Source organism: Vipera berus (genome assembly GCF_964194415.1).
Source record: "Vipera berus genome assembly, chromosome: 1".
Taxonomy (NCBI): Eukaryota; Metazoa; Chordata; class Lepidosauria; order Squamata; family Viperidae; genus Vipera; species Vipera berus.
The window spans coordinates 145,777,647-145,792,651 of record NC_138202.1 but is presented as its reverse complement, the minus strand read 5'-3'; the positions used below and the strand labels follow the sequence as shown (position 1 = coordinate 145,792,651).

At 36.3% G+C, this 15,005-nt stretch overlaps 1 protein-coding gene across 1 annotated transcript in view; it reads right to left on the bottom strand.

The window, feature by feature from the left end:
• The window catches only part of MBD5 (methyl-CpG binding domain protein 5), a 152,053-nt gene that overhangs the window by 17,655 nt on the left and 119,393 nt on the right, over positions 1–15,005 (bottom strand). Inside the window, exons 7-9 of the mRNA XM_081312585.1 lie at positions 11,171–12,202; positions 8,135–8,343; positions 3,670–4,875 (exon numbers count right to left, since the gene is read on the bottom strand). Coding sequence (XP_081168711.1) covers positions 3,670–4,875; positions 8,135–8,343; positions 11,171–12,202 — 2,447 coding nt within the window. The remainder of the gene's footprint in view (positions 1–3,669; positions 4,876–8,134; positions 8,344–11,170; positions 12,203–15,005) is intronic.

Here is a 15,005-nt window from a genome sequence, read left to right as displayed (position 1 = left end):
GAGCTGGCTCAGGAACTAAATTGCCTTGGAAGCTATCACAGTTATTTATTTATTTAAAAAAACAACTGCTACTAGCCAGCTCAAGAGTCTTCAGCTGCCCAGAACCTGGGGTTGGGGGGGTGGGGGGGCATTGCTTTAATAAAAAACACTAGCTTAAGAGCCAGCCAGGCACACAGAGGGAGATGAGGGAGGGATTTGCAGAACTCTCAGCTTGCAATAGTAACAGAGATGGAAGGGGCCTTGAGGTCAGCTAATCTAACTCACTGCTCTCACAAGAAAGTATTTTTGTTAAATGCCTATCCAGTCTCTTCTTAAAAGCTTTCAGTGATGGGGCACCCACAACTTCTGGAGGCCATTTAAATTTAAAACCTACAAACTACAGTAATATATGCTAATTTCCAAAATAAGAGCTCAATAGTTTGCAGTTCGAGAACTGCTCCCCTTTTTAAGCACTGTACTTTGCAACCTATTGTGTTGCAAACTATAGAGCACAGGTGTCAAACTCGCCACATCATGTGATGTGTCGTGACCCAGATTGTTGGGGGCAATAAGCTGACTTTGTAATAATGCTGCTTGGGTTGTGTGTGAAAGCCCTAACAAGCAGGCATATACATAGAATGAAGGCTACTGCTAAGCTTGTAAGCCGCCCTGAGTCTTCGGAGAAGGGCGGGATATAAATGTAATAAAAATAAATAAAAATAAAAATAAATAAATATCGTGACTTTTTTTTTGCATTGTCGGAGCTGGGATGGACGCCATCTCCCCATGATGCAACCGGACCATGGGCCTGCAGTTTGACACCCGTGCTATAGAGTAACAAAAAAATATTTTTTAAAAATACTTACAGAAGTAATTGCGGCATTCGAGCCCAGGGAGTAGCAGATGGCACAAAAGCAAAAACTGGTGCCGTCTCGGCTCTTCTTTGGTCATGTGACCAGGGACAAAAAAACCCCTTTCCGGCTTCTGGTAGCCTGGAACAGCCCAGGCAAGTCACAGAGATAAAAAGGGCCACTGCTGCAGTAGAGACTGAAATCAAGTCACATGGCTACAGAGGCCTCTTTTTGGTTGCAGTTTCAAATTTCTAATGTTAAGTACCCTTTCTGAATTAATTCGTTTTTCTGAAAACTCGCTAAATAAACACTTGTACCTGGGGGATTACCTGTACTTGGTTTGTTATGTGTAATGTCATAATATAATTAATATAACTCTTAACTAAATGTCAGAATTGCTACCATTTAAATTATTTATAATTACTATTTGGTACTGATCATGAGTAATCAGCACACACAGGTGAACTGTTTTTTTGAGTTCCTGGCCAATGAGAAATTCAGCTTACCATTTTTTCCCTTACATTAATGAAAAACGTTATTTACTTAAATCACTTTTAGCTCATATTTCCGTGGGAAAGTCATTGTAGAAGGTGTGGTAGAATCTGGGGGCAGAGTTAAAAGAGGGATCAGCCTAGAATCAATACATAGCCATAAGCAAACTAAGTCCAACCCCCGTTGAATTCTGTTGACAGGTGCTAATGGCTAGTTGAGAAAATTAATATCACATATGAAAGATCAGGTTCACATGTAAAAGCCCAATTAAACTGATTTATTACTAATTATGCCTACACACAGGAATCTTCTACTTGGGATCAGATAAGGGTCAATGGAATTCAAGGGAGGTTGGACTTAATTCACTTGTGGCTACCCCTGATTCGTCTTTTAATTCATGGTAAGATGGGCAGCCAATAAATTTTACAAACCTCTGCCCACATATTCTGCCTTCTCCTATAGTCATTTAGACTATCCGATTCCCCCCCCCAAGTTTGAATGCTTAAGCTGCCCTGAAAATGTTAACTTTTGTTATCTCATATTAAAAAGGGTTTGGATTTAAATTTCTTTTCATTAGTTAATGAAATAAGAACAAATCAGAGCAAGATGGTCAGAAATCAAGCACATTGTATGATGTTTCTATGTAAACATTTCCTTTAAAAATAGTTTTTATGCAATCTTCTCTAACGTGAATTTAACACCCATTAACCCTGAACTGAAGGCTTTAATTATATACTTATATACTGAATAGAATTCTGTCTTTAATAAACATCTAAGAAGCTTATATCACCACCAAATAGATTGGTGGTATAGATGAGTGGCCTCTAATAACTCTTGTACTCCATAAACATTATATTTTCCAAATGGTGAGCAAGTTTAGTATGGTGGCTAACATATAGACTAGAAACTGGGAGATTGTGAGTTCTAGTCCTCCTTTGACATGAAAGCTAGCTGGTTGGTCTGAGTCAATTGGGCTGTCTCTCAAGCCTCATTCTCTCAGGGTTTTTGTGAAAAATAGGAGGCAGGAGCATTATGTACGCTACTTTGAGATGTATAAAATAAAGCATATGATGGTGCTGATGATCCTTATCATTACTGCAAATGAACTAGGATCAGACATCTCCAAACTGAAATGGTAACGTGTTTGAAATCTGAATAGTGGTATTAATGCGTGCACATGAGCTGAGCAAAACAGTAATTGTGAAATGGCAAATAATGGACAATACACCAGTAGTAGAAGAAAGAAGAAAGCCTGTGAATTTAAGCTGGACACTGAATAGTGAGTGGGGGATAATTTTAACCCTGGTAACATGTAATAAAGCACCTTCTGAAGTCTGGTCTCATCCCTTATTATCATGATAATCATGCTTACTTTCTAATCTGCTTCATTAGACAATCTTGAGGGTACTCAACTTTTAAAAGTAAAGTCTGCCCCTTGGTAAGAAGCACTAGCTCATAGTAGAAATTCACAGAGGACATATGTACAAACATTACAGCCCGAGAACAAATAAATTTGCCTTGCAAAGGCAGTTTTTGTCCTATTCTCTTTAGTGATCATAGAGCACGTCTTGATCCAGCTTTAAGCTGTTTAAGGGGGGGGCAGGGAACGGTATGACTTTCCTGCTATTAATGTTTCAGGTGGCTGCATCAAGAATTTAAATTAGGGATTTTTTTTATTATTCTGCTTAGGATAGTTTGACTTATTTTATCTCAGCTTTTAAAAGTTCGTGGCTCCAAAGGGAAAGAGAATGCAGTTCCCCCAAAGGGTGCATTCCATTGTCTGGGAGCAGTGCTGAAAAATATGCCAGAAAAGCAGGCTTCAGGTAGCAGGGGTATTTTGAAAATACCCTCCTGTCGTCTGAACCAGGCAGGTTTCAAATAGGTACGGCCGTTCTTTCTGAAAATCCTGTCTTCATGTGAACCTTGGCAACATTTATATTTGTAACAATAGACATAATGAAATCCTGAATGTTTGACTCATAAAAACAAATAAAAATTGCAGATTTTATATTACAATATATTCAGACTGCATCAAAATAGTGCAATAGTGCAAATGAGAAATCATTTTCATTTCAGTAGAATACGTGTTAGTCTACTATTGTATGCATTTTGTTTTTTTTAAAAATAGTCTTATGCCTAAGTTATTCCTCAGGCCTGACAAAAGTGATGATACAGAGCAATAATGCCTTTTAAAAATTATAGACAAGAGATAGGGATGCAAACTGAAAAATGCAATCAATACCTTTTCCTCCCCCCTTTTTTTTTTAAAAAAAAAGTTACCACAAATCTTGATCATGCCATACCTTTGTTAAAATATAAATATATGTATACATATGCATAAATGTACCTTCCCATCCTCAGTGCTTTGTTGACATGAGTTGTGAACGTCATCTTCTCTCACTAATTTACCAGGCCAAGACGACAGTCCTTTAATTTGGCTCCAGACCAAGTCCCCAACATTAAACGTCCTTGGTCTGTAATGTATCAACTCGTTTGAAGATGGGGAATCGGGATTCCTTAGGTCATCTTCGCTACTGATGCTTTTAGCATCCGAAGGACTAGGCACACACCCATTAATGCTTTTGGCATTAAAGTCTCCATTATAATGGATGTAGTCTTTAATCAGAGAACTTTCGAAACTATTGGAGGAACTTGGAGACTGTTCTTCCACGCCTAGGTCTTGCTTAGCAGGATTCAGCAGCTCTCCAAACCCTCTGCTCTGCTGGGGCCTGTTCCCATTGATGTGCGCACATCGTTCCACAGTGTTCTCTAGTCTCTCTTTAAAACTCATCATAGTTCTTTTGTAATTGCTATACCTGAAGTTCTCCTCCACCATCTTATCACCGTGACAATTTCGTTGGGGTAATAATACTGGATGTTGCTTGCCTTGGACTAATGGCAAAGTGGAAATATTGTTGGGCCTTTCACGGCAAGGACTACTGAGGACATGGGACGAGTGATCTAAAACCTCCTCGCATTTCCATCGATTCATCTCCCCTCCAGGGCTCTGCTCTCCTTCCCACTGTTTTTTTGGTGTGTTGCAACCTGTCGGTTTATAATATTCCAAACCATCCCCATCGCTGGAATTTTTAAGGTGTTCCGAATTCTTCAGTAATCGTGTCCCCCTAGTGTTCCTTGCTCTGTCTTCGTGATCAGAAACGCCAATGTTTCGTCCATGTATTACTGCATTGACAGCACTGGAAAGATTTAATGGATCTCCAATTGAGGCTGTAAAGGCACTCATGGCACTCAGAGCTGGAATAGGGCTCATTTGTGTTGTACTGTTAACTGCGGTGGTGATGACTACTTGCATCCCCTTGCCTGCAGCATCTACCACTGCTTTGTAGATGGCATCAACTGAACCATCACTCTGGGCAGTTAAACTGATGTCCTTTGCTTGTTGTCCTATAGATGGTTCTGTCCTTTGTTGTAAATTGCATACAGTATCTTGAAAAGGAGGAATTGCTGCACTGGAACTCTCAGGAACTGGTGGCATCCCTATTTGAGAGATAATTCTCTTGTTCAGGTAAGCGGTCTCTTCCTGCATTCTCACCTTTAAAAATCATAGCAAAATAAAATTAGATGGAGCCTTTAAAAGCTGCCCTAAGACAAGGAAAGTTGCTAATGGTTAAAAGCAGTGGCTAAAACAAGCAGGGCGCGCTCATTCCATTTTCGAGTAGGAAGAATACAATTAAAAGTAACACTATCTTAATGTGATCTACAATATTTGCTGAAGTTTTCTTGCACCATATAACTTAGATCGCAAGATATATTTTCTAACTAAACAAGCACGATCCATCACTGGAGTTTTTAATTTGAAATCTCAGTTAAATACCATTTTCTTGTTGCTTTCATTTGATACATGCCCTTCCCTTGGTTGATTAGCTCAGAGAAATTTGGAACATTCTTTTTCCTCTCGAGAAAAATATACTTCTTGGATTGGATGATGATTGAAAAATGTATACTTAGATCAGGGGGAAATGTACATTTCAGGAATAAATCCATTTTCTATATTTCTAACTCTCAAGACTGTGCATTATAGTACTGCAGAAACAAATCAAAGCAGGTCTGTTGAAGAATATAGGAGCACAAGCACAGCACTTCTCTGCAACTCTTTAAAGCAACTATGTCTTCCTAGAATTACAGAAAAGATTCTTGTAACCATGTAATCTCAGGAAGTGATGCTTTGTAAATGCAGGGATTTCCCTCTTATTCCTTAATAATTTTTGTTCATAGCCCCCATATTTTATTATAGTTTGCAGGTGTGAAGTCATCTTTTTTTTACATTTATTTATGAAGATTCTACTATTAAACTGGACAATGAAGATTTTGCTTCCTGAATCCTTTTGGGTGTATCTTATAGATTTTTGGCTGTTAACCACAAAAATAAACTGAAATTGAACCTATCACATACTGTTTATATAAATCTTTTATTGTTACACAATGGCAGTGTTTAGTACCTGTTGGTTATACTGCACTCATGGAAAAAAAAGAACAAAAACCATGGAACTGATTGTTGACATACATCCAGTACACTAAGTACAAGTGGAACACAAGTATTTGTATTTTTATTGTATTTTGTTTGCATTGTTTATAGGTGTTCTATAGTTTTATCTTAATATTATAAGCTACCTAGAGTTACCCTGTGATAAGATGAGCAGGCAACAACTTTAATAAATAATGTTGGAGATCTAAAAGATCTAAAAGTTCTGCTGTTGGGATGCATCTTGGATATATACCAAGTGCTGTTGCTACATATGCAAATGGGACAGCTGTGTAAGAAAGTTGCATTACATGAAAAAGAAATGGTGACCTGGAGGAATTTGATTCCATGACAGAAAAACATGGCACATGAATCACTTGTTGACCTGACAAAGATATTTTTGTTTCTGTTTCACAAAAAACTCTGACCAATGAAGAATTTTGTGAAAGTGATGAACAAAGAAGGTGAAGGTTTTCATTGAGACTGATGTTTCCAAGAATAACTAATGCCAAGATTAAAAAAGGTATTTTAGTTGGTCCACAGATCAGATACGTTACCAATGTTACAAAAGATGTGAAGGTCTGTTAGTGGGGCCAGAGAAAATCTATAGAAAATTGCCTGGAAAGCATTGGAAGATGTTGAGCATTTTCTTGGCAACTGCAGAGCACCAAACTACATTCAACTGGTTGATAAACATCTTACAAGCACACAAGACCATGAAGTGCAATGTGTCACTGAAGATTCATTTTCTGCATAAACACTTGGACTTCTTTCCTGAAAATCTAGATGCAGTCAGTGACCAACATGGTGAAAGGTTTCACCAGGTCATTGTCACAATGGACAAAATGGTACCAGGGTAACTGGAATTCATCAATGCTGGTTTATGGTTGAATACAGCAATAAGATGCATCAGACACTGAGTACAAACAAAAATCATCAGCAAAACCTTTTTGACTCTGTTGAACTCACGCAGTATGTCAGAAACATTATGTGATTAAATACATTATAGTTATTAAAAGTTAATGTAATATTTCTACAGTAATTCTGAAATTATACCTGTGTTCAGTTAGAAGGGGTCTATCATCACCAAAAGTTTTTCAGGAAGCAAAACTTTTGGGAAAAAAAATGCGGTCCATTGTTATTAATGCCAACTTCATTTTCCCAGCTGTGGTTTACATATTTCTTCAGATATAAAAATCTGTGGCCTCAAACAAAAGTTTCAGAATTGCTTCTTTTCAACCCAAAGCTTTCTTTTGACTATTTTATCATTTGTTTGTCAGCTGAACTTGTGTGTATATATGTGTGTGTGTTTGCACGTGTGTAGAAACAGGAGAGACAGGAGAGACAGGAGAGACAGGGAGAGAGAGAGAGAGAGAGAGAGAGAGAGAGAGAGAGAGAGAGAGAGAGAGAGAGAGAGAGAGAAACAGAATAAGATGGCAGCTTTCTTCTGCTGTCAAGCATCTATTTATGTATTCACTGACATTATTTATAAATTATCTTTTACAGTTGCTATTAAAAGAGTTAAAAAGTAAACTGAACAAACTGAATAAAAATGGACTGCAGTGCCCCAGTATGAAAAGGTCTTATTAAATTGTTATTTAATAATATCAATTTGGGGACCGTGGTTTTTGAGACTAGTCACAAGTTACAAATAGAGTTTAAAATTTAAAACTTAAGCCTGGTACACCGAATCTAGCTCAAAAATAAATTGTTAATAGATAAACAATGACTAGTTTATATATATGCATAATTCATATATAATGAAATAAATGTATTAAAAAAGTAACATAGAATAAAATGCTGGGAATAAAGGTAGATGGAAAGCAATCTTTTTTTTACCAACTAGTAAAATAATTTATTCTACTATGATATCAAGTTGAACAAAGTTTTTCTTGTCATTATCTATAGTAATTCTTTCCTAAGTTTTAAATTCAGCAATACTTTAATAAAAGAAGAAATACAAATTAGGTGTAAAACTGGCTTAATTTTGTAACTCAGGAGGATGATAACGTTGTCTGAGCGAGCAAGATTTCTATAAACAATGCATTTACAACTCTCTACTGAAATACCAGGATTATACTACTAGGTTTCCACATTTATTCAATTTCATTTCTCCATTTTAAAAAAATAAACAATGCCATTGTTTTCATTTTAATGCCTGAAATAGACTTGTTCACAGTCAAACATTTTTAGAACCATCCATGGGGATGCATAGTTTTGTTGTGATAAAATGGAATCCATAGATTTGCTTGATGATAAAATCCCTGAAAATATTTTCATTATTTGTATTATTTTTCATGGATCCCTGAGAAACAAACCCAACTTCTACCTGAAAATTCTGGAACAGACAAGCCATAGGATTTGGGTTGTTAGGAGGTCCAGGAATGGGAAGCTGTCCTTGGAAGCCTTGGAGATTCTGATAACCTTGGAGAAGCTGCTGTTGCTGATTTGATGGAAACATCTGATTGTTGTTGAACAATGACTGTAGGTGAGTGAGCTGATGGTTATTAAGAGTAGTGTTTATCGAGGACATATCACCTGCAATTCCAAACACATGAATATTTAATTCAGCAAATCTCCCCAGAATAAGCATATGTGTTGTCCAAGCCATGTTTTTTCCGTTTAGTAGCAAAAAACCAGAATGAAATATTTTTCCCTGCAGCTTTTTACTGGACTGAATTTTCTTTTTCCTATTACAGCCACCTGACATCTGTCTACTATAAATTCTAACTTGGTTTCTCCTTTCCGTGTGTGTGTGTGTGTGTGTGTGTGTGTATACATACATATATATATATACATATACACACATACATACACACACACACACTATATATATATATATATATATATATATATATATATATATATATATATATATATATATATATATATATATATATATATATATATATATATATATACACACACACACACACACACACACACATACATACAATATATCTCAACATATAAGCTTGCTAAGCATAATGTTGGTTTGTTTGTTTTTTGGTACTTTTGGCTTAGTGTGATGTTTGAAGCCATCCAGTGTAGTTAAAATGTTTTGTGCAAAGGAGGCACTACAGTTTGTTCAAGCTAAACATTATCCTTACCCATTTTCTGTGAACTGTGAAGGTGTAATATGTCTAATGCTATCTAATTTATGAAACGTATTCACAAATTCATTATGAATTCGGTTCCTTTAATTGCTAATAATTTTCATAATATTTTAAAAAACATATTCCACAATATGAACTTACAGTTCTTTCTTTGTAATAAACTTTTATATATACGTATATCTATGTCTGTATATCTGCATGTATTATATCTATATATCTCCTTTAATACGAGGGCAATTCGGAAATAAACCTCCGTTTGGTGATCAATGACAGACACTCGCAGATGCAGAACTTTTATTATACACATTAGAAAACTACAACATTACATTACTTTTCAACATAATCGCCATTCAAATTGAGGCACTTGTCATAATGTCTTAAAAGGTTTGAAATTCCTTAGTAGTAGTCGCTAGATGCCAAATCTGGGCTAGGGGGGGGTGATCAAAAACATCCCAACGGAACTGCTTCAGAAGTTCTGGGGTGCATCTAGCGGTGTGCAGATGAGCATTATCGTGAACCAACACCACACCGGAAGTCAGCATGCCCCGACGCTTGTTATGGATTGCTCTTCTGAGTTTTCGTAACGTTTCACAGAGTCTGAATTGATGGTTGAACCACGCTCCATGAACTTCACTAGCAGTACTCCTTTGGCATCTTCACATTTGGTGGGATTTTCTATGGCAACACTTCCAGTGTGGTGTTGGTTCATGATAATGCTCACTTGCACACCACTAGATGCACTCAAGAACTTGTGAAGCAGTTCCGTTGGGATATTTTTGATCAAACCGCCCCCTCCATAGTCCAGATTTGGTGCTGAACGACTACTACTAAGGAATTTCAAACCTTGTAAGACGTTATGACAAGTGCCTCAATTTGAATGGCGACTATGTTGAAAAGTAATGTAATGTTGTAGTTTTCTAATGTGTATAATAAAAGTTCTGTATCTGCGAGTGTCTGTCATTGATAAACAATTTATTTCTGAATTGCCCTCATACAGTACCTCTTTGAGTTTGCTAAAACCTTGAAAAATAACCTACAAAAGCCAGAAGTTTTATTTACATATATATTTAACACATATATATTTAAGCAGACTCTTAAAAGAGCTGGATCGAAAGCTTTTACGAAACAGAACTGGCTTTGCGAGAGACATGAAAGGTGGAAGGGGAAGGACTTAGAACTGTGGCATAAGATTTTATTACTGGTAATTGCAGAATGAAAGACTGTAGAGATTAGAGTTAATATACATAGTCTGGTATTTATATTTGCTGAAACTAATTCATTTTTATTATGGGTTATTAGTACATTAGACCTGTGTTTACTGAAATGCTGCTTTATCTAACTCCTTTCCTATGGCTTATTTATTAAATCCAACAGCTCAACATGCACAGACACAAAATATTCAGGAATATTCCTAAAGGAAATTCAAGAATTTGGCAGATTCTTAGCCCGGTTCACACCATTATATTGACCACTGTACAACTAATGAATTGTTTTTCCAATAAATGCGAAGATCCTCATATACAAATCTTGTTCCTGAATTCATTGGAAGACTGCAATACTCTCCCAGAGTTATAATATAATACTTAAAATTTTTACCGAGACTATACATTCTACTGAATGCATACATGACTGCAGCCTTAAATATGTGAATTAGAAATCAGCTTATTTAGAAACTGGTAGTTCCCTACACTATTTAAACATGAAAAACCCCAAAACATGACAGCATGAATGTAAGCTGAAAGGTAACCTATTAACTTGAATCTGGTCTGCTTTATATATTGCTGAAATGGAATTTAGGGATTAAGAATTTAGGGATAAAACATTGGCATATTTTAAATTCTACGGACAAGGAATTTTTTTTCATCCATTGCACAGCTACTCATACAACCCTGTGATGCCTTGGATATTTTAAATAACATGCTGCATCCCGAAGAAGCAACTGTGCAGTATGAATTTTGAGGGGGGAAAATAAAATAAAAATAAAATAAAATCCATTCCAATTGGCTGACTGAATTGAGATAACATCAGACTTTCTGAACAAAAGGTTTTAAAATGCTACTTAACACTTGTCCTAAATTTTATTTGTGCTCTTTCACTGGAATGGTCAGACAGATTCACACAGCATAAACCTTTTAGGGGGGGAAAAAGTGCGATTTTTTTTCCTTTAAAAAAAAAGTAGAAAATAGAAGTTCCCCACCACCGCCACCACCGCTTTTTCTTTTCAAAATCTATGAAAATATTTAACTTACCAAGTAGACCTGTCCCCAGTAGAGGGTTAAGTAGCTGTGGCACCACAGAGTTATTGTTGAGTTTAGCTGGACCAGATGTATTCCCAGCATTATTAGATAGGCTCAGCAATGTTTCTGCCATTGACACCACTGCTGTCCCACCAAGGGTTGAGACAGACAGTGCTGCCACTGCTGATGATGTAGTGGCTGTGCCAGTGGTAGCCTGGGAGGAGAGTGCTATGGAAACCTCTGGATGGTTAGCAGTGCTGCCCGATGTAGAGTTCAGAACACCTCCCAACAGCTGGGGATTCAAGGTCATGAATCCTGAGGCCCCAGTGACAGCTGGGAGGAGCAGGGGATTTGAAGCAGTGTCTGTGCTTGAAAAGCTTGGGAAAGAGTTTCCCAGGGGGTTGGTTAACAGGGTCTCAGCTCTGCTGGTATCTGACTGACTGCTAAGCAACTGATCTGGTAGTGGGGCTGTCATCTGGGTTACTGAGGGCACAGTACTGTTTTGCTGTTGCTGTAACAGATCTGAGATGGATAGATTGAAAGATGCTAAAGGGAACATGGCAGATGTTTGGGCTTGGTTCTGAAGAAGAGCTGCTAGCAGCTGAACATGGACAGGTTGCAGCCCCTGCCCATCCACTTCACCGGAGAGCAAAGCTAAAGCAGCATTTACATTTGGGTTGAGAAAACCTAAAGGATTGAGGTTGACCTCAGACTTGCCTTCTCCTGTTGAAGGCTGAAGTATATTTAATAGATTCTGGTTTAGGAGGTGTTGCTGATTCACTGGCAAAGAGATAGGTAGCGAACTAAAGAGGTTGGGATTCAAAGAGTGCGGAAGACTGTTGCTTGAAGCGCTGTTCTGTGGGAAATGCAGAGGGTGCTCATGACCAACAAAAGGAAAGTCATTCCCAAGAGGGAGTTGGCTATGTAGTGGAGTTCCAGCAGCGGTTGTGACAATGACACCATCTTGAAGAACAGATGTTGTCTTGGTGATGCCAGGCTGACAGGTACCAGCTACAGCTGTAGATGATGGTGGACCTGTCCTTCCTGAAATTGGAAAATAAATATTAAAACCACTTTAGGAGTTTTAGTTATATTTAGGACTATAGGAAGGAATGGTAATCTTACAACAAAAATCTGCTGTAGTTACAGGAAACAATGATGCAATTCTAAGCCAAAATTAATTGTACTAAAGCATGCTGAAGTGCCGTATCTTTTAAAAAGTCAATAGGATAGCATATACTTAGTAGGAGAAAATACAAGATAGGCACGCTGGATTACAATTCCCGAATAGTATAGCCAATGACAGATATCATCAAGCTCATCATCCAAAACATTTAAGGAATACTAGCATATCTACTTCTGATCTATGGATTTAGCTGTATTGCTCAGATGACTAGAGGCTATCTCATACTAATTCAAGACAATGCTAAACAGGGGTTCTTGATCAATACTAAAGAATAGCAAATCCTTTTTTTCCCAAAAATCACCTAATACTTAAAAAACCAAAGTAGGTAACTAATTACTAATTGCTAATATAGTTCTAAGGAACCATACACGAAAAATAATTTGCATTATTTCATTTCATCTATTCCATTTGTTTGTATGGGGGCAAACACTGAGTTCTGTACTAGAAGATGTTATTGGATTTAAATACTAATGATAAAAAAAGAATATGAAAAGATAAGAGGGGAAGGTTAGAGCCCAGAGCAAATGAATTCTTCCTTCAAGACTGCCACCATGTGGTTTTATCCATCTAGAATATAATGAGGAGTGTGTATCACTCAGGTCAAATGTTTAAGGATGTAGAATGCTTCCAAAATTGTGAAAAAAAGAGAACACAGGTCAATTTTCTCTGCTTATGGGTAGATCTCTCTGAAGATCCCATTTAGGTTATTTCGATATAGAATTTTTAAAATTATATTTGCATTAATATACCACGCTGCTTTTTGTAAGCTCAAATGGTTCTATCCCAGTTTTGAAATTTTCACAATAATTCTGCAACGTTGATAAGACTGGGATGTAATCCCCATAATTTTATAGACAACAACAACAATAATAAAAATAAAAATAAAGTTGGAAGGGACCTTGGAGGTCATCTAGTCCAACCCCCTGCTCAGGCAGGAAACCCTATACCATTTCAGACAAAATTTGAGTTTCTGTATTTAAACATCACTTTAAACTACAACACATTACACAAATACTGCAAAAAAATTCTAAATCTTATTGACAGATCATTGCCAACAGCCCACAATAGCTATTCCATTTCCAATAGTTTTTATTTATTTAAATATACTACATATGTAGTATATTATTTTTTTGAAAATATTGAACTATTAAATAATACTGATAATATCAATAAAAGTTGTATCAATAGATTAATAGATATTTCCAGCTTTTATTTTTGTACAACTCATTGTAGCCTATAGCTCTGGAAATGACATGTAAAATCAGAGTCTGATAGCATCTTTTCTGATTAATAAATTTTATTCAAAGCCATCTTTTGTGCATATTCGTCTCTCAAAGTAAGCTGACCTTGTAAGAATTTATGTCTTTTTGTTAAATTTGTTAGTCAGCAAGGATGCTACCAGATTATTGAATTCTGACCACTTTAGGTTAATATGGTTTTCTTTCTAAAATGGAAAATAAGCATTGTTTGCTGTGAAAGTGAATCCAGACCTGATAAAAAATGGTTTTGAAAGGCAATTATTTGTATTAACACAGAACAGTAAGTTTGCTCTAAATGAAAATATAAATATGAAAAAATGGAGGTTAATTTTCTGTCAGCAGTGTATTGTTTTATTTGCTAATAAAAATGGGCAAACTGCTGAGTGAAGAAATCACCCAGCATAGTTTTATGCTATTCCACAATCTTAGGAAAAAAGTTATGGAAAAATGAAGCCTAAGTCAGACAAAATTTAATTCTCAAACACAAATCAAATTCCAACTGGAGAGAGGGACTATTACTAAAATATTAAATCCAATTAACCCAAGGAAATTTTTTTTTAAAAAAACCAGCAAGGTTGACACTTTCTCGGGAAAGGTTAAGGAAATGAACAAACTGACACATCCCTGCACAAAACTGTATGGAATAGGAAAAAACAGAGTGAAAGTGTTATCAAATCCATTTCCACTCAATGCTAATATCAAAATCTCAACAGGAAAGCTACATCTGAACTTTACTATTATTTTCCAATTCCCTAGGCTACAAAAAGGCATGCTTTCTTAAAGCAGTTTAGACAGCAATGTAAAAGGGATTTACATAATTGGTGAAGCTGAATGGTACTAGTTCCCATACATTTCTGAATTTCTACTCAGATAAACTATAATCTCCAAACACCTTTCAGATTATATTCCTTATATTATATTCTTATATTTCATCTTTCTATGTAAGGGTGTAGGTATATACATATGTTGTACGTAGCATGTTTATATGTGTGTTATATCTGCGTACGCTTTTGACAGCAGGCAACAGAGCTTCATTTTTAATGTGTGTCAGTGCGCCCACAGTAAAAAAATGACAATAAAGATGATCTTCTATCTCTAGCTATCTTTTCTTAACATTGAACAGTACCTGAAATAAGCTAATACTTTTTGGTCAGATACTTGCATCTGTTCATAAAAAAGGATTGTTAAAGAGTGCATTTTTATTACCAAATTATTAATTTATTGATTATTTTTATTTTATACTAAAAATTATCTTAAGAAACCTTTTTGTTGACCATGGCTCAAGATGCTTTTCAATAAATCACAGTTCCAGCAAATGAGTCATATTTTGATACAAAATAGCTAAGAAAGTCTCTGTCAATGTGAATTTAAATCTTTAATCCCAATTCTCCTACCAGTATGC